Genomic DNA, 26,416 nt, shown 5'->3' with positions numbered 1-26,416 from the left:
CCTGCCCTCTCCAGTCTTCTTACAGTTGTGTCCACTTTGAGTGCCAGCCGTGGCTAAGTCCGCTTGCTCGCTGTGACTTTGGACGAGTTGCTTAACCTCTCTGAACCTCCATGTATCTCCATCTATCCAAGGGGATAGTAATAGTGCATGTCCCCTAAAGCTTCTGGAAGGGTTCAGGGGACAGTGCTGGCATCAGGGTGTGTGTGTGTGCATGCACACGTGCATCTGTACACACAGTACCTGGCAGTTTTGATCACTAAGGCTATGTACCCAAGAACAAAACTTGGCAGCTTTCTTCTGCTCAACTCTGCTCACTGGGGCGATCCTGAGCCCCGCTCTCTCCCGCATGGTTCCCATCCATAGCCCGCTGTTTCAGGAAGAGGGATTTTCAGTGATGACTATAATCCAGGGTGACTCAACCCGGGCGCTGCTGACACTTCCGGGTGGATAGCTCTTTGCTGTGGAGGCTGTCCTGGATGTCGCATCCCTGGCCTCCCCTGACTCAATCCCAGAAGCACCTTCCCAGGGGTGATAGCTGAAGATGCCTCCAGACATGGCCACCATCCTTTGGGGGCCAGAAGGCCCTCTGCTGAGCAGCACTGCTGGCATCCCTTAAAATGGGAGCCTGGAGGGGAGGGGAGACCCCTTTCTCAAGGGGAGACCCCTTGAGTCAACACAGAAGCCCCACCCCCAGGTGCTGCCCCTGCCCCACGGACCCCCCTCCCCCCGGGCAGACCAGGCACCACGAACCAGAGCATCTGGCGCTCCTGTTACAAAGCTGCTCCGGAAGGCTGACGGGCTCTCTCCCTGGCCACACAGGGCAGGGTCCTGGCCCACTGTGCCCTCGCAGCAATCTCTCTCTCTGCTGGGACTCTTCCCGCCCTGCCAGTCCCGGCGTGGCCACCTTGTTGCCTGCATTCGGTGTCTCTCTTGAACCAGCCCTCCCAAAGGACTCACTCATCCAAGTGTCTTCCTAGCAGGGGCCCCACAGTGCTCTGCCCCTCCCGGACCCCCAGACCCGGTGGCCAGCCCAGGTTTGGGGGTGTCCTCCCCAGCCTCCAGGAGCCAAGCCCCAGCAAGTGTAGAAGGGAGTGCTGAGGTCCTCTCTGGCGTCGTCCCTCCTTAGGGGGCTCGGCCCCTCTTCCTGCGGGCCTCTGCTGGGGGTGACCTCTCTGAGCATCAGTCTCGTCATCTGGAGATGGAGCTAATACCAGTGCTTACAGTAGCCGGAGCGTGTGGAGATCGAATAGGACAAAGCGGCCCAGCCAGCTGCCCGGCGTCGGCTGGCCCTCAGTAGGTGCGACAGACACTGTATGTTATGCTGGGGGCCTTACTGGGGGACGAACAAATCCTAGGAAGAGAGCAGCCACAGGTGCCGTGATTTCTGGGTACTGGCCCTGAAAAGGGTCGCTTCGGAGGGGAGATGGGGCCCATCATCTTAGGATTCCTGGGGTGGCTCCGGTTCTCCGTTCCCATGGAAATTCCTTGTGGGGGGCTGTGTGTGAGCCCTCATGCTTGAGCTGTGTGCTGTGTTCAGGTCCTCATCCCAAAGCCCTTCGTCCCCAGGGTCCTGAGATGTCGTTCCCATGTCTCAACAGGGTAGAAGGTATTTTAAAGAGATGAGACTTGCCTTTGAATGGTCAGTGGGGTAAGGCTCTTGGCACTAACACCTATCCAGGCTCCATGTAGGATGCTGGACGATTCTTTTTTTTTTTTTTTTAGTCTTTCTAGGGCTGCCCCTGAGGCATATGGAGGTTCTCAGCTGCCCGCCTACACCACAGCCACAGCAACACAGGGTCCAAACTGCATGTGCAACCTGCACCACAGCTCATGGCAACGCCGGATCCTTAACCCACTGAGCAAGGCCAGGGATCGAACCCGCATCCTCATGGATGCTAGTTGGGTTTGTTAACCACCGAGCCACGATGGGAGCCCCTGGACGATTCTTTCACTGGGGGAGAAGCAGCTCAGAAGTGAAAGAACACACCCTTGCAAGGTTAAGCCCACCAGCGTGTTCACCCATCTCTTCCATGACAACTGTCCGCATTTGAGCTGCTCCCTCCACCTTCCTCTCCTCCCCAATAACATGCGTGTGGTTCCATCTGATTCATGCGACCATTCAGGTGACAGTGAATACCTGGCATAGTGCAGATGATCGATATTTGGGTAATTTTTCTTTTAGGAGAAATAAGTTTCCGAGAAGAAAAGAAAAAAATCAAAATGACTAAAGAGGCAGCAGCGTTTCTCCTTTACACGTTGTCCTAAGCCTGGAAAAACAAAGCCATCAATTCCAGAGTCAGGACACTGTGTACACCACTGCATTTGGAGTCTAGACGTTTCTCTGCATTCCAGGGGCCTTTAACATTCCAGATTCCAGTGCTATCTTTCTAGTGGACCATCTTAGTGAATTAGTTGGAGTCAGCAAACCAAAGAAAATATTAAGGGGCTGAATTCTTGAACTGGGTCCATTGGCCTGGCTACATCCTGTGCGATTAACAAGATTAGTTCCCAGGAAAGATGGAAGTAAACCATTTTTTTTGACCTCAGGATGTATAATGGCTTATGCTGTGCATCCTCTTCAGTGCTGATTTGACAGGTATTTGCTGTCTTCCATGCCCCAGAGTCTCTTCTAGATCCTAGAGATGGAGCAGCTGGTAAGACAGAGAAGGGCTGCCCTCTTGGGACTAACACTGTGGTCAGCGGGTGGGGTTGAAGAGTATCTAGGAATAGCGTGCAAAGCACAGGCAATATACACATACATAAGCAGTCAGTTAACTGCGCTAGAAAGGAGAGTGGGAAAGAGCTTAACATGTTTGAGGATAAAGAAGGACAAAAGAGCTGGAGTCTACTGAAGAGGAGAGTAGTTGGAGATGTGGGGAAAAAAGATGGGGTCTTACAGTTTACATAGGAGTTTGTAAGCTGTGGCAGGCAAAGAGATAGTATTTTGAGTGTGATGGGAAAGGCACTGAAACTTTTTCAGACAGGTTATATAGCTTGCCCGATGATGTTATTGTTCACCCTCAAAACACAACTGACGAAAAGCCAGGGCTTTAAAAAAATAGAATGTAGACGAGAAACCTTGTTATCCAATATGATGATGATTTAATCAGAAAAGTCCACTAAGATGGGAACTTTTGAAAAATTATATATATATATGTATATATGCCTTAGATATTTAATCTTAACGCTTAAGCCTATAAACGTGCATTTGTTTGCCATTCTTCTAGTGCAGGGTCAAAAGTCTGAGTAGGAGAATGCTGTTTAAAGCTCTCCCTTTGGAATTTCTGCAAAACCATAACCACAATGTAAGCTCCGCGATGTCCGGTTTTGGTTTCTTGAAAGTGGGGCATCCACACAGGTAATGAATTTAATTACACTCTAGAATTACAAAGAGACCTCTAACTGACACAAACAGGCTGGAGAGAAACACAGCTGGCTCTTGGTAAACACATAACTTCCTGGTGAGAAGAGATGCATTGGGCCAGGAAAGCTCAGCCTTGTCTGAGCAACAGTGGATACGCCTTAGTAGAGAATAGCAGACCCAGGTTAATCCAGCACGTCCGTTGAAAGCTTCGCCTGTGTTGCCAAACCATGTATCATCCAGCTCTGCTGGGCTCTGGGGAGTTATGGAAAGATTACAAGTATTTCATTGGGGGCCAGAGCTGCAGTATTTAAGGTGTCACAGCTTAGGGAACCCTTCTGTAAAACGCACGCCTAAGCATGTCATTACTTCTCAATGAATTCAGAGGCAGACTCGGAACTTTGCCTGTTGGATTTGCCCAAAGAGAAGCACCCTGGTAGGCTTCGAATTGTAAATTGTTTAACAACCCCTCAGGAAAAGAAAAAAAAAAAGCCTGGGAAGCAGAAAAACTTTTATTCCTCCGTGTTCCCTAGTTTCCTCTGGAGGAAGTTATCTAGAGATGCTGGCTAAAGATAAGAAAAGAGTATATTTTATGGGGAGGAGGTCAACCAATTTCCTCCTGAGGGAAAAAACAGCAGGGATAGAAAGTTTCTGGAACTGACTCCCACATCCATCCGGCGACGGGCTCCCCCAGCCAGGCCTCTTCAACCCAGCATCAGTGAAGGACCACCTCCGTAAGGGAACGTGAGGCTTGTTTATGTCAAGTAAGATCCTACCCACTCCCTCCCCCCCCCCAGCTCAGGTCACTGTCTGCAGGGCCAACAGTCACGTGTGTTCCTGTGGGGACCGCCCCTCCGTCATGCTCCCTGACCAGCCCTGAGGTCCACAGGTGACCCCTCCCTGATCCCCGAAGCTGAGCTCAGGTCCGGAGCGGGTACGTGAACTGTCTCTGAAACCTGTAGCTTCGGCTTTGGGCCTCCCGGAGCGCAGGCTTAGCCTCTGCACATCCGCACCAGCAGCTTTAAGATGAGCAGATGACCGGAAGGTCGGGACCATCTGCAAAAAGAGCCAACCTGGTGTCTCTGCCGGACGATCGCAGCGACCCTGTGATTTCTGTCTCAGCCTCTCTTCCCTCCCCTCTGCAGCTGTGGTCCCCAAAGAGATGCAGCTCGCAACTGGCTTGGTAGAAACCGCCGATGTCCCCCATTCTTAAAGATGTGGGCCCCAGTCCCTCCGGCCTCGATCCTCGCGCCTTTCACGGGACCGGAGCCTAAAGACCTTCTCAAGCTCACTCTTGAGCGGTTCCCAAACTTTTGACTTTCCTGGACCAGGAATAAATCCAATTTCCCTTTTTAACGTCAGGCACTCTCGTAATAGATGAGGCCCAGAGCTTCGGGGACTCTGTTGCCTGACGCGGCAGCTCCCTCCCCGCCCTCACTCCTCAGTGCCAGCCGCCCCTCCCACCCCAGCCTCTGGACAAGCACGGAACCCCCTCCTCCGGGATCCACGGGCCCCAAGTCTCTGCCCAAACACCCGTCCCACTTCATCCGCTCGCTAGAGACCCCGACACCCCTTTCAAAGCCCAAGTCAACCGACACTTCCTCTGACTCTGCACAGACCCCTCGCCGTTTCCTTGCCGGAAACAGTAGTATCAATTTTCTCTCTTTTTATGAAGTTTTGTAAATAATTCTATCATTTGATATCTGTTATGCAATTCAGAGATTTATTTATTTATTTATTTATTTATTTGCTTTTTGTCTTTTTAGGGCCACACCTGCAGCATATGGAAGTTCCCAGGCTAGGAATCAAATGAGAGCTACAGCTACCGACCTACACCACAGCTCACGGCAACACTGGATCCCTGACCCACTGAGAGAGGCCAGGGATCGAACCCACATCCTCATGGATACTAGTCAGATTCATTTCGGTTGCACCACAATGGGAACCCTGAGAATTTATTTTCCTAAATGTTGGCTTACTGTGTTTCCCATTAGACTATGACCTTGGTGACAAAATGACAGACTTTTTCCTCTTTCCCCCCAGCACCTGTTCGGAGCAGGTGCACAGTAGCCCTTAGAAGATGCGACCCAAGCACAGTCTTGCCCTGATGCCCTGTTTTGCCGTTACCCTCACCAAGCTCTGTCTACATCCTGAAACTGGAGCACACGCTTAGTTTTCCCCTGGGCTGTGTGGCTGGTCAGATCCTCCCACACTCTGGCTGAATGTCCCAACCTGACAGCAACAGCAGTAGCCCATGCTTGGATGGCAATTTTTAATTTTTAGAGGGATTTCCATCCACCAGTGTGTCTAAGCATTAGTGAGGCTGGAGGCTGAACAGGGATGCTCAGACCCATTTCACAGACAGAGAAACCAAGGCTCAGAGAGCCAGTGGTGGAAGTGGGGTTTGAGCCCAGCTCACGCAGCCAGGGCAAGGAGCTTTCTGAGACCCCACTGCCATGGGGTGATCCAGAACCGCTCTGAGAGAGATTGAGTACCTGTCGGGTTAGGGAAGTTTGGCGTTATTATCAAAGACCACAAAGGACAACCAAAAGCTAAATCAAAGCAGCATGACCACACGCCGAAGTGACAAGCACGGGTCTAGTACATGAGGCATCAGTGATGATCACACCCAGCACAGAGCAAAGAAACTAAGGCACGAACCGTCTGCCCCCGGCCTCCAGCGGCCCCTCAGCCAGTGAGTCTCTCCTCCTACCTCGTCAGTCCCTGGGGTGTCCGCTGACGCTGAGTGCAATCCTGTCCTCCTCCAAAGAGTCCGGGACTGTCAGGCCCAGACTCACCGAGGCCTCGGTCCTCCGATCCCAAATGCCCTCTGCCGAGGCTCCCACTGCCTGCCCTCCTCCAGATGTCTGCCTTAAACGGCTCAAAATAACCCCAGCATCCTGATAAAGATCAGCCCTGCGAAGGAAAAAACAAAGCCGAAGTCCTCATACACAGCAGCTCTCAAGTTAAACAGATCAGCTGGGCTGCAAGGCCAGGCCTTTTCCAAAGCCGTGCTCTGTCACCTTTGGGGTCACAGACCGTGGTGGTCTGGCTCATGCACATCTTCTCCCAACTCCATGTCCTGTGACGTCACTTGGGGAGCCTGGCGTCGCCTATGGTGGGAGACGCTAGCAACTGGCCAGAGCCAATCGGTAGGCATTGACCGTCACACCGGCAGCACAGAGCCTCCTGAGAACGGGATGCATGTGGCGAGAGCTCTGAAGCCTCTCCCAGGAAGGATGCACGTACACACTGTCCCACTATGTTACACCTAATTTCAGGGGACTCATGCTCCTCTGAAGCCCTGCCATGGAACCCCCAAGTCAGAGACCTTCATTCTCCAGCTTTCCCGTGATTCTCATGGGAAGAAGGAAAATACGAATGGGCATAAGAGCCAGACACAGAGTAAGAGATTGGAAAAGTTCTGTTGCGAAACCTCATTTGGTGTTTGGAGGAGCGACTGACACCATTTTGCAGATGAGAACACTGAGGTCCAGACAGGTTATGTATCTTTTCCAAGATTTCACAGGTACTAAGTGACGGAGCCAGATTTTGAACTCTGTTCTCGACACCGTTTGGGATGCAACTTTTTCTTTGGAAGAAAGAGTAGACGCGGCCACTGCAAGAGGCAGAACGATGGCCCCTCCCACTGCCCACACCCCAGTCCCCCAACCTGTGGCTGTGTCACCTTACTCGGCAGGGGGTCTTGGCAGAGGTGATGACGATTCAGGACCTTGAAGGAGTTCCTGTCACGGCTCAGTGGTAACGAACCTAACTAGTGTCCTTAAAGATGTGGGTTCGATCCCTGGCCTCGCTCAGTGGATTAAGGATCCGGTGTTGCTGTGGCTGTGGGGTAGGCCGGCGGCTGCAGCTCCAATTTGACCCCTAAACTAGGAACCTCCATATGACATGGGTGCTACCCTAAAAAGCAAAACAAAAAAAAAATCCAAAATTTTTTTAAAATTAACAAAAGGTCACGGACCTTGCAATGGGACTTTGTTCAGGATTAGCCACGTGGGCCCGCTCTGACGACGAGAGCGCCTCAGAGCAGGAGAGGGGCCGGGGCGTGGGCCAGACAGACCGGCGGCGGCGGCTTGGCGGAGTGAGACCACGAACTCGCGTGCACGGGGAATGGCCTTCCGTTCTCAGCCAGCGAGAGAACGGGAACCTGGGCCCTTCCCCTCGAGAACGGAGTCCTGCCACGACCCCTGAGAAGCAGGGAGCAGGTTCCCCCGCAGAGACTCCCGAAGGACCAGAGCCTGCTGACCACTCGATGGGGCCACGGAGACCCATTGCGGGCCTTCCACTCCTGGGACCTGTGAGATAGCGCATTCGCGTGGTTTTTAGCCACTTATTTGTGGTACGTCTTAGGACAGTGGTAGGAAGGGAATACAGCCACTTTCTCTGCAGGACCTTCCGAGAAACAGGCTGGTTCCCTTGTACCGTGTGTGTGTGGGGGGGTGGGCAGGCTCTGAGGGGGGCAGTGGAGAGAAGGGGCCCACCCAGGAGAGGCCCACCCTGGGACTCGGGGCTTCTCGGGTTCCTCTGTAGCCACTGATGTGACAGACCTCGCCCGGCCAGGGCAGGGCGGTGCTAGTGGAGGAAACCCACCAACACGACCCAGAGGACAGCGGGTCTTGGACTTGAACACCTGGTCCCGGCATCACCGCTTAGCAGTTTCGGGTCCTCGACAGGGAGATGGCCTCTTTGAGCCTCAGTCCCTCCAGGGTGAAACTCTAGGAATGACTCCAGTGACATCTCCTCACAGGGCTCTCGAGATGATAAGGGTGAAAGTGACTTGGAAACTGCCAGCCTCAGGTATGGGCGAGAGATTTTTATCGCCCCTGATATAATGTCTGTCTTCCTGGCATTTTTTGTCTTGTGTTCCCTTTCTCTTTATAGATCATCATTAAGAAATTGGGGGAGTTCCCGTCGTGGCACAGCAGAAACAAATCCGACTGGGACCATGAGGTTGTGGGTTCGATCCCTGGCCTTGCTCAGTGGGTTAAGGATCCAGCGTTGCCATGAGCGGTGGTGCAGGTCGCAGACGTGGCTCAGGTCTGGCGTTGCTGTGGCTGTGGTGTAGGCTGACGGCTGCAGCTCCGATTTGACCCCTAGCCTGGGAACTACATATGCTGCGGGTGCAGCTCTGAAAAGAAAAGAAAAAAAAAAAAAGAAAAAGAAAAAGGAAATTGGGGCATTGGAGTTCCCCTTGTGGCACAGCAGAAATGAATCTGACTTTTTGATCTCTGGCTTTGCTCAGTGAGTCAGGGAATCCGGCATTGCTGTGAGCTGTGGTGTAGGTCACAGATTTGGCTGGGATTCAATCCCTAGCTCAGGAACTTCCGTATGCCACAGGTGTAGCTGTAAAAAAATTTTTTTAAAAAAGACAGAAATGAGGGCATTAATACCCCGCTTACTGCCCACAGAAGTGTAGACAAAGACAGAGTTTGGGGCCTGGGAGATGGCTTGAGACCCTGGATCCCCCGTGTCACTTCACCTTTCTGAGCTTTGGGTCATGGCCTGGAAACTATGCAGGTGACACAGATACTTCCTGGTGGATCAGAGACCACCCAGGGTCCCTGGTGCATCATTGGGAGCTGTGGAAACAGTAGCTATGAATAGTCGCTGAGAATAGCTGGCAGCTGAACAGGCCAGCTGGGCAGCCACAGACCCTGGGCTCCCATCTGAGCTTGACTGTGGAGACTTCGGACACTGAGCAAGGCACCTGCTTCCAGGGATCTATACATTCTGATGCCACTGGTGCTTCCCGCTCCTGCTCAGGAAAGCAGGCAAGCTTACAGCTGCTCTAAGGAGGTCGGGGTACTGGACAGCAGCTGCAGAGACATCACCCTTTGGGACTGTCATTCTCTCCATCCTAACCGAGTGCCCTATGTCCAGGACGGCTCACCCTGCCTTGTGACCTTCCTACGCCTTCCAGTGGAGGCGCCCAGTCCTGACACAGAATAGCCGTCGTCACAGTAGCCCGGCGTTTGTGAAACACTTGCTTTAAATAGCATCCACACGTAACGGCTGCTCTGGTCTGTATTTCACGATGAGGAAGCCAAGCTTCAGAAAAATCAAATGACTCATCCAAAGTTACATGGGTAACAAGGGACAGAGCGAGATCTCAGCTAAGTGACTCAGGGGCGTATCGCTTCTTCTGTGCCCTGCTGCTGGCCCCGTGAACTAATTCTTAAGGTCACAAGAGGAGTTCCGGCTCATGAGCCCTTCAGAGTCCCCAGGCTGAGCTGGGTGCCCAGCATCCAGCCCCAGCCCCATGCCTGTGGGTCACCACGGTCCCAGCCTGAGCTGAGGGACAGCAGAGAAGATGCCTTCTTGGCTCGACTGTCCCCTCTCACATCCCTGACCTTCAGGGTCCCCTTTCCTGCTCTGAGCTTGTCACAATGAATTGCTCTGAGCCAGAGCCCCTCTGTCTAGTCACTGAACATTGCATCTTGCTTTGCAGTAGTTTAATCTCTTTGCAAGTTGCCTTTATCCAGTGGCCTCCTAGCCTGAGCCCTTTCTCAGCACATGTGTCTCCTGGGTATATCTGCCCATTACGCCAGCACAGATGAGAAATACGGGGCACTCTGTACCGCTGCTCAGAGATGCGGCTGTTACCTTAAAGATGCTGATTGCATCAGGAAGTGGAGGGTGGGTGAGGAGGAGGTGGATGAGAAGGCTGGGCTTTGGAGCACCTGGCTGCCTGCTGCACACACCATCTTCTTCCAGCTTCACCACAGCCCTGCCCGGTAGGTGTTTATACTCATTCCATGGATAGGGAAGCAGGGAGGTCACGTAATTTTCGAGAAGTCACCCGGCTTGAAAGTGGAGGAGCCAAGGCCCGGGGACAGTGCCCCTGGCCCCTCCATACCCTTCGCTGGCATCGTGCTTCCTAAGCAACGTCCCGATCCACCTGCTGTTCGAGTTACCGCGTGTCTCTGCGGAGGTCAGGAAACCTCTCTGGACTTCATTTTTCTTGTCTGCAGAATTAGAGACTGGCTCTGGTGATAAGTTGGGCCAATTGCAAGGTCCGAGAGCCCCGTCTCCACACAAGACCCGTTCATTTCTGGAGCCAAGTGCAAGTTGAGGGGGTTTCCCCAAACCACCCTCCTGGTTGAGAATTCACCAGAGAGACGCACAGGCCTCACGGAGCACCGTGGTTGAGGTTATCTGGGGGCAAGGATGCAGATTAAGATCAGACGAAGGAAGGGGGGCAGCCGAGTGCAGGGCCCAGGGGGTTCCGCGCGCCAAGCTCTGTGTCCTCTCCTCGTGGAATCGGGAGGGGTTGCTCTCTGGGTGTTGATTGTGACAGTGCACATGGAGGGTGCCACCCAGGAAGGCCCCCCCCAAACTGGTGTTCAGAGGTTTTACTGGGACCCCCTTACAGAGACTTGGTGGATTGCGTGATTGTCGGCCTGTGTGGCTAATCGCAGTCCCCACGTTGACTGTTCCCGTGTGAGCCAAACCCGTCCCCCGAAGTCACATGGTTGGCCTCTGCATGGCCAGAGCCCCGCTAAGACGGCTGAGTGGGGCCACGTGTACGGGAGGCCCAGTGTGGCCAGCCCCTGCCCTAAACAGAGACACTCGTGTTAGGTGTGACACAGCTTACCTCCCGGACACCGGAGACAAACGCCACACAACTGTAAAGTCCCCGCAGCTTCTCTCCCAGTGCTCGACCCCCACGGCCCCGAGGGCCACGCGCAGTCTGTGCAGTGCCAGCTCAGTCCACTTAAACTGCTCACCTGGCGTCCAGGTCTTTAGTCCCTCCTGCCTGCTGCTTATTAGCTATTCAGTTGGTCACAGCATACTTTTTTTTTTTTTTTTTTGCTTCTTAGGGCTGCACCCGCAGCATATGGACATTGCCAGGCTAGGGGTGGAATCTGAGCTGCAGCTGCCGGCCTATGCCACAGCCACAGCAACATGGGATCCAAGCTGCATCTGCAGCCTACACCACAGCTCACAGCAACATGGGATCCTTAACCTACTGAGCAAGGCCAAGGATGGAACCTGCAACCTCATGGATCCTGGTTGGGTTTGTTAACCACTGAGTCACGAAGGGACTCTGCTCACAGCCTACGTATTATTGGCCAGCTATGTGCCAGGCGCTGCACCAGGATGGGGTCCCGGGATGAAGGTCCACCTCGAAGCTCGGGGGAGTATAAGCCATGGATGAACGAGGACTGGCACAGAGACGGGGTTAGAAGGGGTCGAACAAGCACCTGTCTAGTCAATACTATAAGTGCCGTGGTTGGACTGTGGTCAAAAGGACCTCCTCTTGGAAACGTGCTCACAGACATTCCCAGAGAGTTAAGCGCTCAGCACTGGGTCTGCTCCATCCTGGATTTGTGCCGTGGATCTGCCCCATTGGACAAGAAGCCAAGCAGAACCTCCACTAAACTAAGCGCCAGCCAGGAATCCCAAACATACAGAGAAAAGCATCTTCACTGCGGCATGAACATAGGGTTCATGTCGTTTGGTTCTCCCGGCAGTTTATTTTTCTCTTAACTCTTGCTCCTTCTTCTTTGCCTGTGTTTTGCAGCCTGGAACTGCTGGCCGATGTCCGCTATGCCTTCGGGCTCCCCTTCTACCCCGCCTACGAGGGGCAGTTTACCCAGGAGGAGAAAAGCCTCTCCCTGAAAATCATGCAGTACTTTTCCAACTTCGTCCGATCTGGGTGAGTGGACCACGTGTGCCGGAGGCTATAGTGTGTGTGTGTGTGTGTGTGTGTGTGTCTGTGTGTGTGTGTGTGTGTCTGTGTGTGTGTGTGTGTGTGTCTGTGTGTGTGTCTGTGTGTGTGTGTCTGTGTGTGTGTGTGTCTGTGTGGCCCCCCCCACCCCCCACCCCAGCTCGGTCTCCCCCTTCGAGCCAAAACCACCCTTGTGTAGGTTGGTCTTGGGAAAGAAGCATCCCAGTCATACACTCCCGTGTTCAGCCACATCCGTCGGCTCCAGATCAGACGCCCGCACCCTCGGCACGTTGGCACTGGGCTGGATGAGTCTTTGCGGTGGGGCCATCCTGTGCACCCTCTGCTCTGGTCTCCACCCACAGGATGCTGGGAGCACCTCACCCCTATTCCAGTTGTGAGATCAAAAATATCTCGGCCACAGAATTCCCTTGTGGTGCAGTGGGTTTAGGATCTAACTACAGCAGCTCAGGTCACTGCTGTGATGTAAGTTCGACCCCTGGCCTGGGAATTTCCATATGCCTTGGGCACGGCCAAATATATATGTATATCTCAGACATTGCCCAATGCCCGTTGGAAGACAAAATTTCCCCAGAGGGAGAACCTCTGCCTACATGATCAAAGTCAGTTGCAGTGCTCAGGACCCGTTCTTGTCTATGCTGCCTCTGCCAGACCTCTATTCTAGCCCAACTAGCACACTCGCTGTTCCCACTTCCAGGACTGTTCCGGCTGTCCCTTCCACCCTGCGGTTTACCCGTCTCCCTTTCTGCCAGACAAGCAGTGGTCACTAGCACGGGGCTCAGGCCCCTGGAAAAAGTAGAAGGTAAAAAAGTCACGGTCCAGCTGTGAGCTACGGACAGTCTGAAACACGAAACCCCAGCCATCATTAAAAGCAGGACAGGAGTTTGTGTCGTGGCTCAGCGGGTTAAGGACCTGACTGGTATCTATGAGGATGTAGGTTCAATCCCTGGCCTCGCTCAGCAGGTCGGGGATCTGGCATCGCCATGAGCTGTGGTGTAGGTTGCAGACCTGTGGCTGTAGTGTAGGCCGGCAGCTACAGCTCTGATTCAACCCCTAGCCTGGGAGCCTCCATATGCCCAGGGTTCGTCCCTAAAAAAAAAAAAAAAAAAAAAAAAAAACCAACAACCCTGGAATCAGATTGGGCAGGTTCAGCTCCTGGTCTGACACCTGAAGATGTGTGACTTGGTCCTCAGAGGCCATGTGGGAAGTGATCCCAAATGATGAAAGACAATGTTCCCTCATGGAAATGTCTTCTCACTTTCCCAGAAATCCCAACTACCCTCATGAGTTCTCCAGGAAAGCACCTGAATTTGCAGCCCCCTGGCCCGATTTTGTCCCGGGAGACGGGGCAGAGAGCTACAAGGAGCTCAGTGTCCTGCTCCCCAATCGACAGGGCCTGAAAAAGGCCGACTGCTCCTTCTGGTCCAAGTACATCTCGTCTCTGAAGGCCTCGGCAGGTAGGGAGCCAGGGTCGCTGGGTCACGGGGGTGCCATGGGCACAGCCGGGTGGGGGGAGCTCCTCTTTGTCAAGGGCCTCCTGTTCTGATGGGGGATGGCAGAGGAAGTAAGGGGGGCACAGGAAGAAGACCCTGGGGGGCCAGGGCGGGGAGGGTTGAGTAGGGACCCTCTGCAGCATTGGTGTCGGGGGGAGAAGGCAGTATCTGGAACCTTATGCTCGCCGCCCCTGGAGGCTGGGAAATGACTTGCAGAGGGATTTCTAGCCAAGGAAGAAGGGGGCATTTCACTTCTTCCTGTTGAGGAGAACTTCCTGTTGCAAAAGTGCTAAAGAAAGAAAATGAATCATAATGACGGCACTGGGAGTGTAGAGATCAATGCAGTGCCTTCAGAAGCTTCCAGAAGAGTAGGGGAGTGAGGGGCATAACCCAGGGGACATCCTTCAGCTTTCCGGGTGCTGAGATGAAAGTCTGCCCCCAAACTAGTGAGATCTCAAAAGGAGGGAGGGCTCACTTCTCCCCGGGGGGTGGGGTGGTCTGGGAAGGCTTCCTGGAGGAGGTGATGTGGGGCCTGAGGTTTTCCACCTGACAGGAGCTTTGCATGTGGGGAGGGTAAGGGTGGAACCATCAGCAGGGAAGTGACCTTGCCCAGCATAGACTTTAGACTTTCAAGTCTGCATTTATCTTCCAAGGCCAAGTGGTTCTCTTGGTTGACGAACTGAGGTTCTCTGTTGCTGAACCCAAGTCCCGTTGGACCTTAGCATGACCCTAGAGCCAGGTGATAGGTCCATGTCCCTCTTTATGGCATGAGTAGGGAGCTCCCCTCGGAGTCTGGAATCTCTGTGGATCAAAGGGAAAGAGATGAGGGAGGGGAATCCTGATCCAGGTTGGACCAGCCTTGGCTCTCCTGTTTCAGATGAAGCTGAGGACGAGCCCTTAGCAGAGAGTGAAGAAGAGGACCGGCCTGGGCTGACAGAAGACCTCCTGGGGCTCCCGGAGTTAGCTTCCAAGAGCTACAGCAAGTGATAGCCCCTGGGGAGCCCCCCCCCCAGCTGCCACCCTGGGCGGCTTATTCTCCTACACAGACACTCACTTTCAATAAAGGCTCTACCTGCAGAGAAGCATTGGTGACTCAGATTTCTTCCTTGGAGATAATTCCTGGAGACACCAAACTGTGTCTTCATCATCCTCCTGAGGTTTGGCTCCCAGGCTGCTGTTTCCTTCCAACAAATATGCATAGAGCTTCCTCTGTGCCCCAGGCCCTGTGCTGGGCGCTGGAGAGGCAAGGATCCTGCCCTCTCGCAGGAGACAGAGACAGAGGTTTATGGTGGCACCGGAAGCAGGGCTCCATCGAGAGTAGGCCCCAGCGTGACGCGGTCTCATCTTGTGTCAGAAAGATCCTCCTGTGCCTGTTCTGTAAGGAAGTTGGACAGTGACTTAGGCTGGGACAGTGTTCAGGGTGAGACAGTGAGGCCTGGGTGGTGGCAGTGAGGGGAGACATCCACGAACCCTTTACGAAGCAGAATTGGCAGGACCCGATGGAGTGTGAGAGGGCGGAGACGCAAGGTTGCAGAATTAGCACCTCGGCTCTTGGTTGATATGGGTCGCCAGATAAGCAGCTGATTTTATCATTCGCCTCCTGAGAGACGTACTTATGAAGGCAAGTCGTTCCATGTAAAACCCTCTCTCTCTCTCTCTCCCCCCACTCCCATTACACATACACACAATTAAACAAAGCCAGAGCAGGTGGAGCTGGTGAACAGCCTGTCATTTCCGGGGCGTGTCATAAAATGTGTTCCCACGTCGTCTCATTTGAACTGAGACCAAAGTCGGTGAATACTCATATGTGGGGACTCTCACCCCCTTGTGCAGCTACAGAAAGTGAAGCTCAGAGAGGCTGACATGGTGTCTCAATTCACATGTGGATAAAGTAGAGGATCAGAGTCTTACTCGGGTCTTCTGATTTCCCTGTTTCCTTGCACTTTCTATACTTCGAATAAGTCTATAGTTGCCTCGTGTGTCCTGTGAAACCTGTTGATGGCCCTGGAAACCCCAGGTAACCTCTAACCTACATTATAGGCTCTTTCCATCAGGATGGTTCCATGCAAGAGGCAAGCGGTCTGGGATTGAGCAATGGCTCAGTGATGCCATCAAGGACCCAGACTCTTTGCTATCTTCAGCACATGGATGATGCCTCACCTCACTAACACAATATGGCTGCCACAGCTCCAGACATCACACCCACTCCTGACCACATCCCATGCTGGAAGCAAGCAGAGCAGGGTACAAAGTGCCTTGTCTTCAAGCGTTTCTTTTTTTTTATTGGAGGAAAATCTTTCCCAGAAATTTCTAACAGATTTCCCTTTACATCTTATTGGGCTACTTTTAGACCAATCACTGACAATGTGGGATGGGCTTACCATGCTCTGATTGGACCAAGCCTGGCTTATTTTCTAGAGGAGGAGATAGTGCTGTTCCTACAAAGCTGGGGTACGGTTAACAGAGACAATGGAGAGAGTTATTGGATAGATAGCTGTCACTCTGCCTCATAACTAATCTGCCATCTTGAAATTGGTCACGATAATCTGATCTGCGTCACCCTGATTGTTTTACCATCACCTCGATGGCTTTTGTTTATTCGTTTGTTTGTTTTTTGTCTTTTTTATAGCCGCACCTGCAGCACATGGAGGTTCCCAGGCTAGGGGTCAAACCGGAGCTGCAGCTGCCGGCCTACACCACAGCCACAGCAATGCCAGATCCGAGCCACATCTGCAACCTACACCACAGCTCACGGCCATGCAGGATCCTTAACCCACTGAGCAAGGCCAGGGATCGAACCCACAACCTCATGGTTCCTAGTCGGATTTGTTTCCACTGCACCACAATGGGAACTCCTCACCTTGGTTGTTTTAAGTACAGTTAGTTAGTCTTCAGCTCCAGGGTTGGTTTGTTCCCATTTCCTTGAGGTCAGTTCTCAGAATTGTGGCAGCTTATGTCCTGGCCACAGTCTTCTCATCATCTAGTTAACTTCTACCTGGTGGGGCTGTCAGTATCTTCAAGGCAGCCCCCAGGACTTGGCTCAGAATATTACCTATAGCCCTTGAGGAGAAACTAAAGGCCCTTGTCTTTGTTTAATGGCTAAACTGTTATTATTTGGTCTTGTCTGGCTGTTTTCCTTTGCCTCTGATTAAATTTATTCTTGGACTAAAGTTTTTCTCCTGACAAAAGGCAGGTGGAGGACATGGAGGGGAAGTGCCACAGGGTCCCGCTCCGTCTCAGGACCTCTAGGAAGGTCCTGAGCCCACTGACACCGCGATGTCAGCCCCCTGGGATTCATGCCAGATTTCTGAGCTCCAGAGTGCAGGGTAATAATTTTGTGCTGTTTTCAGCCCTTACGTGTGTGGGAATTTGTTACAGCAGCCATGGAAAACTAATACATCATTGCACCCTTTCAGAGGTGTATTTTATCCTGTCCTTGGACCAAACCTCAGGCATAGCTTATTACCTGCCTGATACTAAAACATTCACTCCTGTCCAATACGAAAACCCCCAACGCACCATCCACAGCCCAGGTGGTTGGGGTGGGTGATGGGCAAATACTCGCAGAGCCAGAGTCTCGGTCCCCCCCTCTGTAAGCCCTGCACGTGTGGCCTGGCACCTCTGCCACCCGCTACGTGTTCTCAGCCTTTGAGAACTGAGACAGGCAGCATCCCATTTTAACATCCTGCCATTGTCCTAATGCCTACTTTGCAGATTCGCCCTGCTGATGGAGGGTGCTGTGTCCATGAGCAGAAAAGAGTAAATTGCTGTCCACAAAGCCTGGAGAGTTAGCCATCAATTCAGGGCAACTACTACGGACAAGCCAGCCCGTGAGAAAGGCAGGGGTCGGGGATGGAGTTGGAGGGTCCAAGGGCCAGGCTGTCTTGGCTCTGCCCTGGAACAGTGCTCAGAAAAGTCTGACCGGGAGTTCCCGTCCTGGCTCAGTGAGTTAAGAACCTGACCAGTAGGAGTTCCCGCCGTGGCGCAGTGGTTAACGAATCCGACTAGGAACCATGAGGTTGCGGGTTCGGTCCCTGCCCTTGCTCAGTGGGTTAACGATCCGGCGTTGCCGTGAGCTGTGTTGTAGGTTGCAGACGCGGCTCGGATCCCGCGTTGCTGTGGCTCTGGCGTAGGCCGGTGGCTACGGCTCCGATTCGACCCCTAGCCTGGGAACCTCCATATGCCGCGGGAGCGGTCCAAAAAATAGCAAAAAGACAAAAAAAAAAAGTACCTGACCAGTATCCACAAGGACACAGGTTCGATCCCTGGCCTTGCTCAGTGGGTTAAGGATCGGGCATTGCTGTGAGCTGTGGTGTAGGTCGCAGACATAGCTTAGATCCTGTGTTTCTGTGGCTGTGGCGTAGGCCAGCAGCTGCATCTCTGATTTGACCCCTAGCCTGGGAACCTCCATATGCTGCAGGTGTGGCCCTAAAAAGACAAAAAAAAAAAAAAAAAAAAAAGAGGGAAGAAGAGAGGGAGAGAGAGAGAAAGGAAAAGGGAAAAGCCTGGCTGCAGAGACCACAGTTAGACCCTTTGAGCTGGAGACCGTGAGCCCACATCACAGGAAAGAGCTGAGAGGCGTTTGCCTAGGAGCAATGGCCAGCCCTGCCCGGCTGCTCTCAGAACCCGCACCCAGCTCCCATTCTAGCACTTTCTCCTGCATAGAAGAGATGCCCCTGCAAGTCCCTGTCCATTACCAGATGGGCTAGGCCAGGACAGCCACAGAGACGTCACCAATTCCCCCCCACACTGCCCCCCGCCGCCTCAGCTGGGGGCAGGAAGGGCCCAGAACATGCAGTATCAAGGCAAGGGTCACCATGGAGTCAGGAGGTCAGGGGGCACCAGTGAGAGCCACAGTGCCCTCCGGGATCACTACGGCAGGATCCAGGAAAGGAAGTGAAGACACATTCACTGTGAACCCAGCGCTGGTCTGAGTCATCTTCCGGTTGAGCGGGTAGCGCTCAGGAAGGACAAGGAGATGAGGCAAGGAAATTTCTCAAAGGGAAGTTGTAACACAGCTGCGAGTCCCCTTCCTCCAAGACCCTGTGCAGAGACCCTGCAGTGTTGGGCACCCGGGGACTCCAGGATCCCCATTGGAGCTGGGAAGACAGGGACAGCTCCTCCTGGACCAGCCAAGGATGTCAGGCAATGGGTCCAAGAAAGGTCTGCCCAGTGCGTGACAGTCACCTGGCATGCCTCTTCCCAAACTTTTAAGAATACATAGGTCTCCAGGCTCCGAAATTTACATTTTCAAGTAAGCAATACCTGCGTGTAAGGGAGTTAGTTCCCTGATGGCCTAGAAGTTAAGGATTCGGCGTTGTCACTGCTGTGGCCTGGGTTCGAGCCCTAGCCCGAGAACTTCCACATGCCCAGGCTTAGCCAAAAAAACCAAAACTAAAACAAAACCAAAAAACCCTGTACTTGGAGTTCCCCTTGTGGCTCAGGGGGTTAAGAACTTGACTAGTATCGATGAGGATGCAGGTCTGATCCCTGGCCTCACTCAGTGGGTTAAGGATCTGTGCGTTGCTGTGAGCTGTGGTGTAGGTCACAGAGGCTGCTCAGAACTTGTTGCTGTGGCTGTGGCAGCTCCAATTCGACCCCTAGCCTGAGAACCTCCCTGTGCCGCAGGTGCAGCCCTAAAAAGACCCAAACCCTGTCCTTAAGGACTTAGCTCCCTTGGTCCTCCATCTGCCATAATCCCCCTTTCCCACCTTCTCACTGTTCTCATCTTGGTTCAGTCCCCCAGACCAAACCCTGAGACTCAGGACAGTGTGAATTTATTCTATTCGTGATCTATCAGCTTCATATGCTTGATTTCCTGCTGAGAACGAAGAAGACAACCTCCCTCCCCTCACGTAACTTCCAAAAGCTCAGTAACAGTGTAATTCGTATTTCTTCTCCTGGAATTCCACTTTCCCACACCCCCCAGCCTGCTCCTTAAATGCGAAGTGTGTCTGCACCCGGGGGCCTCTTCTTCTTTGCTCTCCTTGCTCTGAGATTCCTTTCATTCTGCAACCTCACCCAAGCCTCATACGCATTGTTCCCTAGGCGGTTCCACAGCGGAAAACCAGTTAACCTCCTGTTAAGGTTAAGACTGTATCTACATGGTGCACAGGCCAAGCTGAGAGCTAGAATGACGCGTCCTGTTCTCTCGGTCCATGATTCAGCCCCTGGGCATCTCAGGAGAGCTATTCCCAGCCTCAAAAGTAACTTCTCTTTTTTTGGTACTCCATCGGTTCCCCAAAGGAGTTTCTGTTTAAATCACAATATTATCGTATAGCTTCTTGTTTTATTTTACATTTATAATCTCTTTTTCCCTCTCTCTCCTCTTCCCTCCTCCCTTCCTTCTTCCATTTCCATCTGTCTGTCTTTCCTATCTTGAAGGTGTGTGTATGTTCTTACCTCACCCTTAATGGGTTTCAGCCGGGTTTGGGAGTCACCGCCGTCAGGGCAAGAAAGTATGTGGCTTTTGGGTTCAGACAGGATGCTGACCCAGCGCCTGGCCCACGGAATGACCCAAATGCCACCACCCTCCACCAGTCGGGGCACTGGCTCCGCCTGGAAAGCATGGACAAGTCGCCACTCTTGGCACCGCTGTGAGGCTCCTACAAGGCCAGAAAATCCATGTCCCGCATAATTGCAAATTGATGGGCGATCCCCGGAAGACGTTTTCACCGCCCATATGTGCTTCTGTTCAGCTCATTCCCCACCTTGGGCCAGGCCCTCTGCTCGGCGCTGAAGATGCAAAGGTAAATAGTTCCAGTGCTTGAGGATCTAGAGGGGCTCTCGGTCACATAAGCAGTGGGTTTCGGGGCAAGGCAAGGACTGTGATGGTAGGAAATAAATAGAGGTTTTGGGAGCCAGAGGGGGCTCCTAAGTCAGATAGGGGCATGTTCCTAGAAAGGTGACCACAGGCTGAGTTCAGAGGATGAATATTTATAAGCCTGGCGGTCCCGTCCTGGCACAGCAGAAACGAATCTGACTAGGAACCATGAGGACGCAGCTTCAATCCCTGGCCTTGCTCAGTGGGTTAAGGATCCGGCATTGCTGTGGCTATGGTGTAGGCCAGCGGCTGCAGCTCCAATTCAACCCCTAGCCTGGGAACCTCCATGTGCCACACATGCAGGCCTAAGAAGACATAAATAAATAAATAAATAAGCCTGGCGTGGACAGCTTAGGGGTGTGGGGATGGTGCTGTAGCCCCCCTTCCCTCCAGGAGCAAAGTCACAGCCCCATCCCAGCAGTTGAACAGGAGCCCTAAGGCTGTGATCACCTCTGGCGAGCTTACATGATTGGAAGCCGCCTCCATCCCGCTTCCCCGGGGAGCCCCAGCTCCCTTCTGAGTTCCTTGCCCCTCAGCTCCCTACCCACCCTCCCAGGGCTCCTGGGGTTTCGACCCTCCTCCCCTTCGCTGGTCCTGCCTCCACCCTCCACCCCAGCAGGTGTGCAGCTTCCCACCCCCAGGGCCAGGCTGCTCACATCCGTGCTGGCACCCCCGGCCCCACCGTGCCTGCGTGAGCCAAGGTTCTGTGCCTTTCTGAGGTCGGAAAATGAGTCACAGCGGGGAAACAGACAAGTGAGGGGACTTTACCCAGGAGCATGGGGGCAGTGACCGAGGTCTGGGGCTCTGCCGAAGGGCTGCCTGGCCTGGAGGGTGGGCTGGGTTCACAGAGGAGCTGGGGCCCAAGGTGGGTCCACTGTCTTGTCTCTGCTGGTCCTTTTCTAAGGTGGCCCCTGGGATCTTCTCATCCTCTTTGTCTCTTTATATTTAACTATGAAGACCATATTTATTTTTACATTTTAATTTTAAATTTTAAAATTAAAATATAAAAACATTTTAGTTTTCTTTTAGATTTCACAAATATCTTACATATTGGTCTGTAATTTTTAATTGGACTTAACTATCAAAGACACTGCACCTTTGATGTCTTTGAGCAAAACAATGTTTTATTAGGTGAATGCTTGCAAGTATTCAACATAAAATTCAATTTACTTCACATGTTTGCAAATACGTTGTCAGCAATTCTTAAATATTTCAAATCAACTAATTCTAAGGAGAGAAGGTTTGTTCTCAAATAACTCTTCTGAGGTGATACAAAGACTGAAGGCAGCCTATGATTTGAGTCCGGGTCTCTAACCAACAATTACTAAGTCATGACTGATGAACTCATATACAGGTGCTTCTAGGTTGAGAGGTGCAGGCCCCCTCCTGACCCTGCCAGATGCATCGCAGTGTGACCCATGGCAGGGGCAGGAATAAGCACCAAAATCTCCTGCGTTTGCAGTGGGAACACAAGCAAGATGAGTACAAGCACCTGTTAAGATAACCCATTCAGGAGTTCCTGTCGTGGCTCAGTGGCTTACGAATCCGACTCGGAACCAGGAGGTTGCAGGTTCGATCCCTGCCCTCGCTCAGTGGCATTGCCGTGAGCTGTGGTATAGGTCGTGGACGCCTCTCGGGTCCTGCGTTGCCGTGGCCGTGGTGCAGGCTGGTGGCTACATTTGCGATTAGACCCCTAGCCTGGGAAGCTCCAAATGCCGCAGGTGAAAACAAACGAACAAAGAGATTCCCCATTCAGGCTTCCTTCCTCATTCTAAATCATGCCGGGGGTCCCTCATTGGGCCACTGCAGCTGCAGCTTCCTGGTCAGTTTCCCTCTTGGTTCACAGAGGTTTGCCTCCCCATTTGAAAGCCATGTTCTTGCCCTCTGGAATAGCGGGTGACTTGATTTCAATTTTCACCACGGCCAACACATCAGCAGAAGCACTCATGCTGCAAACAAACTGGGAGACGACATTCTTGGCAGCATATGCAACACCCACTGCAGTTATTGCAGTTACCAAACAGGAGAAACCTCGTCTAGCAGCGCTGCTCTCCTTTGAAGACTTTGTGCCACCTAACACGTCGGTGCGACGGCAGCCAGAGAAGTCAGGCGCTCTGCTATCCGTGTGGGAATAACAAACAGAAGCAGGATATTGAGGCTATGGAGGTGACCAAAGGCCAGCCTGTGGCCTGGCCACTCAGCGATTCCTGGCACAGGAAGGGCCACTTCCCGTTTAGCATTGGTGACTCCGAGGTGGTGGGCAGCGCGGCCTGTACCAGAGGCCGCAGTGCACCTGCCACCCCGCGGGACGTGCCCACCACCCCACAGCACGCCTGCCACCCCGCATAAGACAGGCGCAAAAGCACCTGAGCGGGCAGCGCCAGACAACCTTAAATATTTTTAAATATTTATATTTAAACGGTCTCCCTTCCGTCGGAATAATCCCTCCTCCTTACTTCCGTGCACAGGTCTGGCTGTCCCCAAACAGCCCTGAGCCAGCTGCGTGCGTGGCCAGCAGTGGGCTGATGAGAGGGGAGGGCCATCGGCTCCCTCCCGAGGATCAGCATTTTATCTCCCTGATGAGCTGGAGCCAGTGATGGAAGAGCTGGGGGAAGGGTGTCAGGGGAAGAAAAACCCAGCAAACCAGGACAGATAAGGGGAGGGCCCGTCCCACCCCCAACAGCAGAGAGAAGACCCAGGACTTCCGGGCCTGTCCCCTTAGGTGGAAAATCAGTGTGACCTCAGACACCTGCCTGGGTGTCTGGACCCATGTGGTCCTGGAGGGGGACAAGGCAGCCTGGAAACGCCAAAGCTCGGCCTCAGGAGCCAAAGCCACCGTTCTTTCCTCCTTCCGGGGCCCCTTCGAGCCCAGGGCCTCTGGCCTTTCCGCAGCGTGGTCTGTCTAACTGTAAAGTGGGGAGGCAATGACTTCAGGCACAGCATGGTGGGACTCCAACAGCTCAGGGCCCCAGAGGCCAAGCTGGTGGCTCTGGTGGCCCGGTCGACGGCCAGTTAGCAGAGGGCGCGCCGGGCCCGTTACACGCAGGCTCTGCACCTGGCCCGCTCTGTGTCCTAGAGAAGGTTACTTACCCTCTCTGAGCACCCACGGAGTTAGTGGTGAAATGGCCACGTCTACGCCTCTCAATGGCGTGAATGCATTCACATCCATTGACGGCGCCTGGAAGCTGCTGTACAAGAGCAACTGCTCAGGAGGGACGGTCATACCTGAGAATAGTATTAGTAACTGGGGGGGGACCTGCTCTCCTGATACAGTGCTTTTCATTTAGAGTTTCCTGGCCTTTAGCCACGGCCCTTCTCACTTTGTTCCACAGCGTAGACGAACACGGTTTGTTCGGGGTTCTCTACCAGACAGTCTGAAGCCCTCAGCTCATTACCCTTTGAAGGATGAGCTATAAATACACCGGGTCATTAAAAAGAGGAAGAAGTGCACCTGGGCAGCCAAGAACATGTAAATTCGGCCGGAGGAGATTTCAGGGCCCAGAGCCCACCCGGCATCATGGTCTCCCCTCCTGCTTCTGCAGAACTCTGCGCTTCTAGGTCAGGGACCACAGGCCCGCTGGCTGTCCCCTCAGGGGCCTCCGGAAACCCCCCTCCCGGGGTCCCTCAGGAGGGTCACAAATGCAGACAGCCTCACGCTCCGGGGAGAGAGGGAAGTGGCCCCTGGTGGGGAGGGTCCAGGGCTTGGTCCCAGCAGGTGTGAGAATTCCGTCTGTGGACGGGAGGCGTCCGGAGGGTCTCAAAGCTGGAGGGTCCAAGAGGAAAGAGGAGGTGCAGTGTAAAAGCTGGGTGATCTTGCGGGGGTCTTTGAACCCCCGAGCCCCAGTTTTCCCATCTGTACGATGGGATGCCCTCAGGCATTAGAGGAAGATGCGTGAAGTCACCTGCCATGTAAGAGATGGTCCGCCAAAGTCAGCTTCTGTTTCTCTTGCCTCTTAACAGTATTATCATTTCCATTTTGTAGCCCAAGCCCTTAGAAAGTTCTCGGCACAGGGAGTGCTCCGTGATTGCTTTTCAGAAGGATGGAGGAGAGCTTGGGGATCCCAGAATTGGATAGAATTCTCAAGGGTGGACAGAGTTCACTGCAGGGTGAGGTAGACTGAACACTGGCCCTGCCAACCCGGCGAGCCGTGATTCCTGGAAGCATGAATACATTGTTACGTGACAAAGGGGGCTCAGCAGATGTGATTAAGGTTGGGGCCTTAACAGAGGAAGGTCTCTGGAGGATCTAGTTGAAGCAGGAGCCAATCTAATCACCAATCCCTTAAAAGCAGAGAACTTGCTCTGGCTGGTGGTGGACGAGATGCTGCAGAAGGGGAGGGTGTGGAAATTCCAATCATGAGAAGGATTCAATGTACCATCGCTGCTTCTGAGCTGCGGGGGCTACATACAAGGACAGAGGCTCAGGAGCTAAGGGTTTCCCCACCACCCCTCTGACAGCCATCAGGGACCTCAGTCCTACAACCTCCAGGAACTAGATTCTGCCAACAACCTGAAGGAGCTTGGAAGTGAATTCGTCCACAGAACGTCCAGTCCAGGAGTTCCTATTGTGGCTCAGCAGGTTAAGAACCTGACTAGTATTTGTGAGGATGCGGGTTCAATCCTTGGCCTCACTCAGTGGGTTAAGGAACTGGAGTTGCCACAAGCTGTGGCATAGATTTCAGATGCGGCTCAGATCAGGTGAGGCTGTGGCTGTGGTGTAGACTTGAAGCTGCAGCTCTGATTTGACCCCCTAGCCCGGGAACTTCCACATGCCACAGGTGTGGCCCCAAAAAGAAAAAAAGAAAAGAAAAGAAAAGAAGGAAGAGCAGCCCAGTCACCACCTTGACTTTAGCCTGGGGCGGCCATGGCAGACTTCTGACCTACAGAAACTGTGCCAGAATAAATCAGTATTGTTTTCAACCCATTTGTTCTGCCAGCAACAGAAAACCAGTGCACAGAGCCTCCAGGTTATAAGGAAGTCAGAACCTGCACGCTTTCTGGCTCCTGTAGACACATACCAAACACACTGGAGTGAACCCATCACCAGCATCTGCTGAGAGCCAGGTCCCATGCTAGTCGCTCGCACATACCTCTCTTCCTGAAACATCATACCAGAGGTTAAGAAATCTTATCATGTGGCTACCAAGGCCCATGGACCATTAGACCTTGGCCTTTGGGGCACCAGGCAGGATAAATTAAGACAAGACCTTTTCCCTGGGGGAATCTTGGGGGAATTGTATGGGAATTGAGCTTATCCCACACAATGGGAGTCCAGCCATGTTCCAGACGACTCGAGATTTTCCCCAAAGATCTCCCAAGCCCCCTGGAGCGCTCTGGTCCTGAATTCCTTCCCGTTGATGACATCTCCTCACCACCACGTAATACCTCCATCCATTTGGTGGGTCGTGCAGACAGGTGGAGAATTCGTGGCGTGGGGGGGGGGAACAGGGAGCAGGTGGAGGAAACTTAGCTGGGAAGACAGTTTGTTGCCCCTCCCACCTTGAACTTTGATATCTTAAGTAGGTCATGCCCAACAAGGGGTGGAAATCCTTTAGCTGTGGTTTCACATGGTATATTACGGTAAATGCCACCATTCTCCTCTCTCCTCACCCCTTTTCTTGCTTCACAGAGGCTGAAACTGGGTCAAAGATTTGGGTGCCTGATGGTTTAGACTGAGACATGGCAAATGAGATCAGTTGGGCCAAAAAGAACCAAAAATGTTTCCAGTTTTTTTTTTTTTTTTTTTTTTTTTTTTTTTTTTTTTTTTTTTAATCTTAGGGCTGCATGTGTGGCCTATGGAAGTTCCCAGGCTAGGGGTCAAATTGGAGCTGCAACTGCCAGCCACCACCACAGCCACATCGGCTCCTTAACCCACCGAGTGAGGCCAGGGCTCAAACCCGCATCCTCATGAATACCGGTCAGGTTCCTTAACACTGAGCCGCAACGGGAACTCCTGTCTCCAGTTTCAATATTAGAAATCTGCCCTGATTTAATCATTATTTCTATCATCCTCCCCCCCTTTTACTGAT

General features: G+C 52.9%; 1 protein-coding gene and 1 pseudogene across 2 annotated transcripts in view; one reads left to right on the top strand and one right to left on the bottom strand.

Annotated features, from left to right (window-relative positions):
* TG (thyroglobulin) overlaps positions 1 to 14,649 on the top strand; it is a 224,048-nt gene extending 209,399 nt beyond the window's left edge. For both annotated transcript variants that reach the window (XM_021088574.2, NM_001168418.2), the window contains 3 exon segments: positions 11,907 to 12,041; positions 13,338 to 13,528; positions 14,442 to 14,649. In XM_021088574.2, the coding sequence (XP_020944233.2) occupies positions 11,907 to 12,041; positions 13,338 to 13,528; positions 14,442 to 14,551 (436 nt within the window). In that variant the 3' untranslated portion in view covers positions 14,552 to 14,649.
* A 7,048-nt stretch (positions 14,650 to 21,697) lies between these two features.
* On the bottom strand, positions 21,698 to 23,903 carry LOC100157688 (cytochrome b-c1 complex subunit Rieske, mitochondrial-like; annotated as a pseudogene).
* Between the last annotated feature and the right edge of the window lie 2,513 nt (positions 23,904 to 26,416).

The sequence above is a fragment of the Sus scrofa genome, chromosome 4 (genome assembly GCF_054392235.1).
Source record: "Sus scrofa isolate SSC_HxYL_T2T_F1_AM1 chromosome 4, Sscrofa_HxYL_maternal_Yorkshire_Landrace_v2.0, whole genome shotgun sequence".
Classification (NCBI taxonomy): Eukaryota; Metazoa; Chordata; class Mammalia; order Artiodactyla; family Suidae; genus Sus; species Sus scrofa.
Note: the sequence above shows the minus strand (reverse complement) of the source record. Positions and strands in the feature narration are given on the sequence as shown.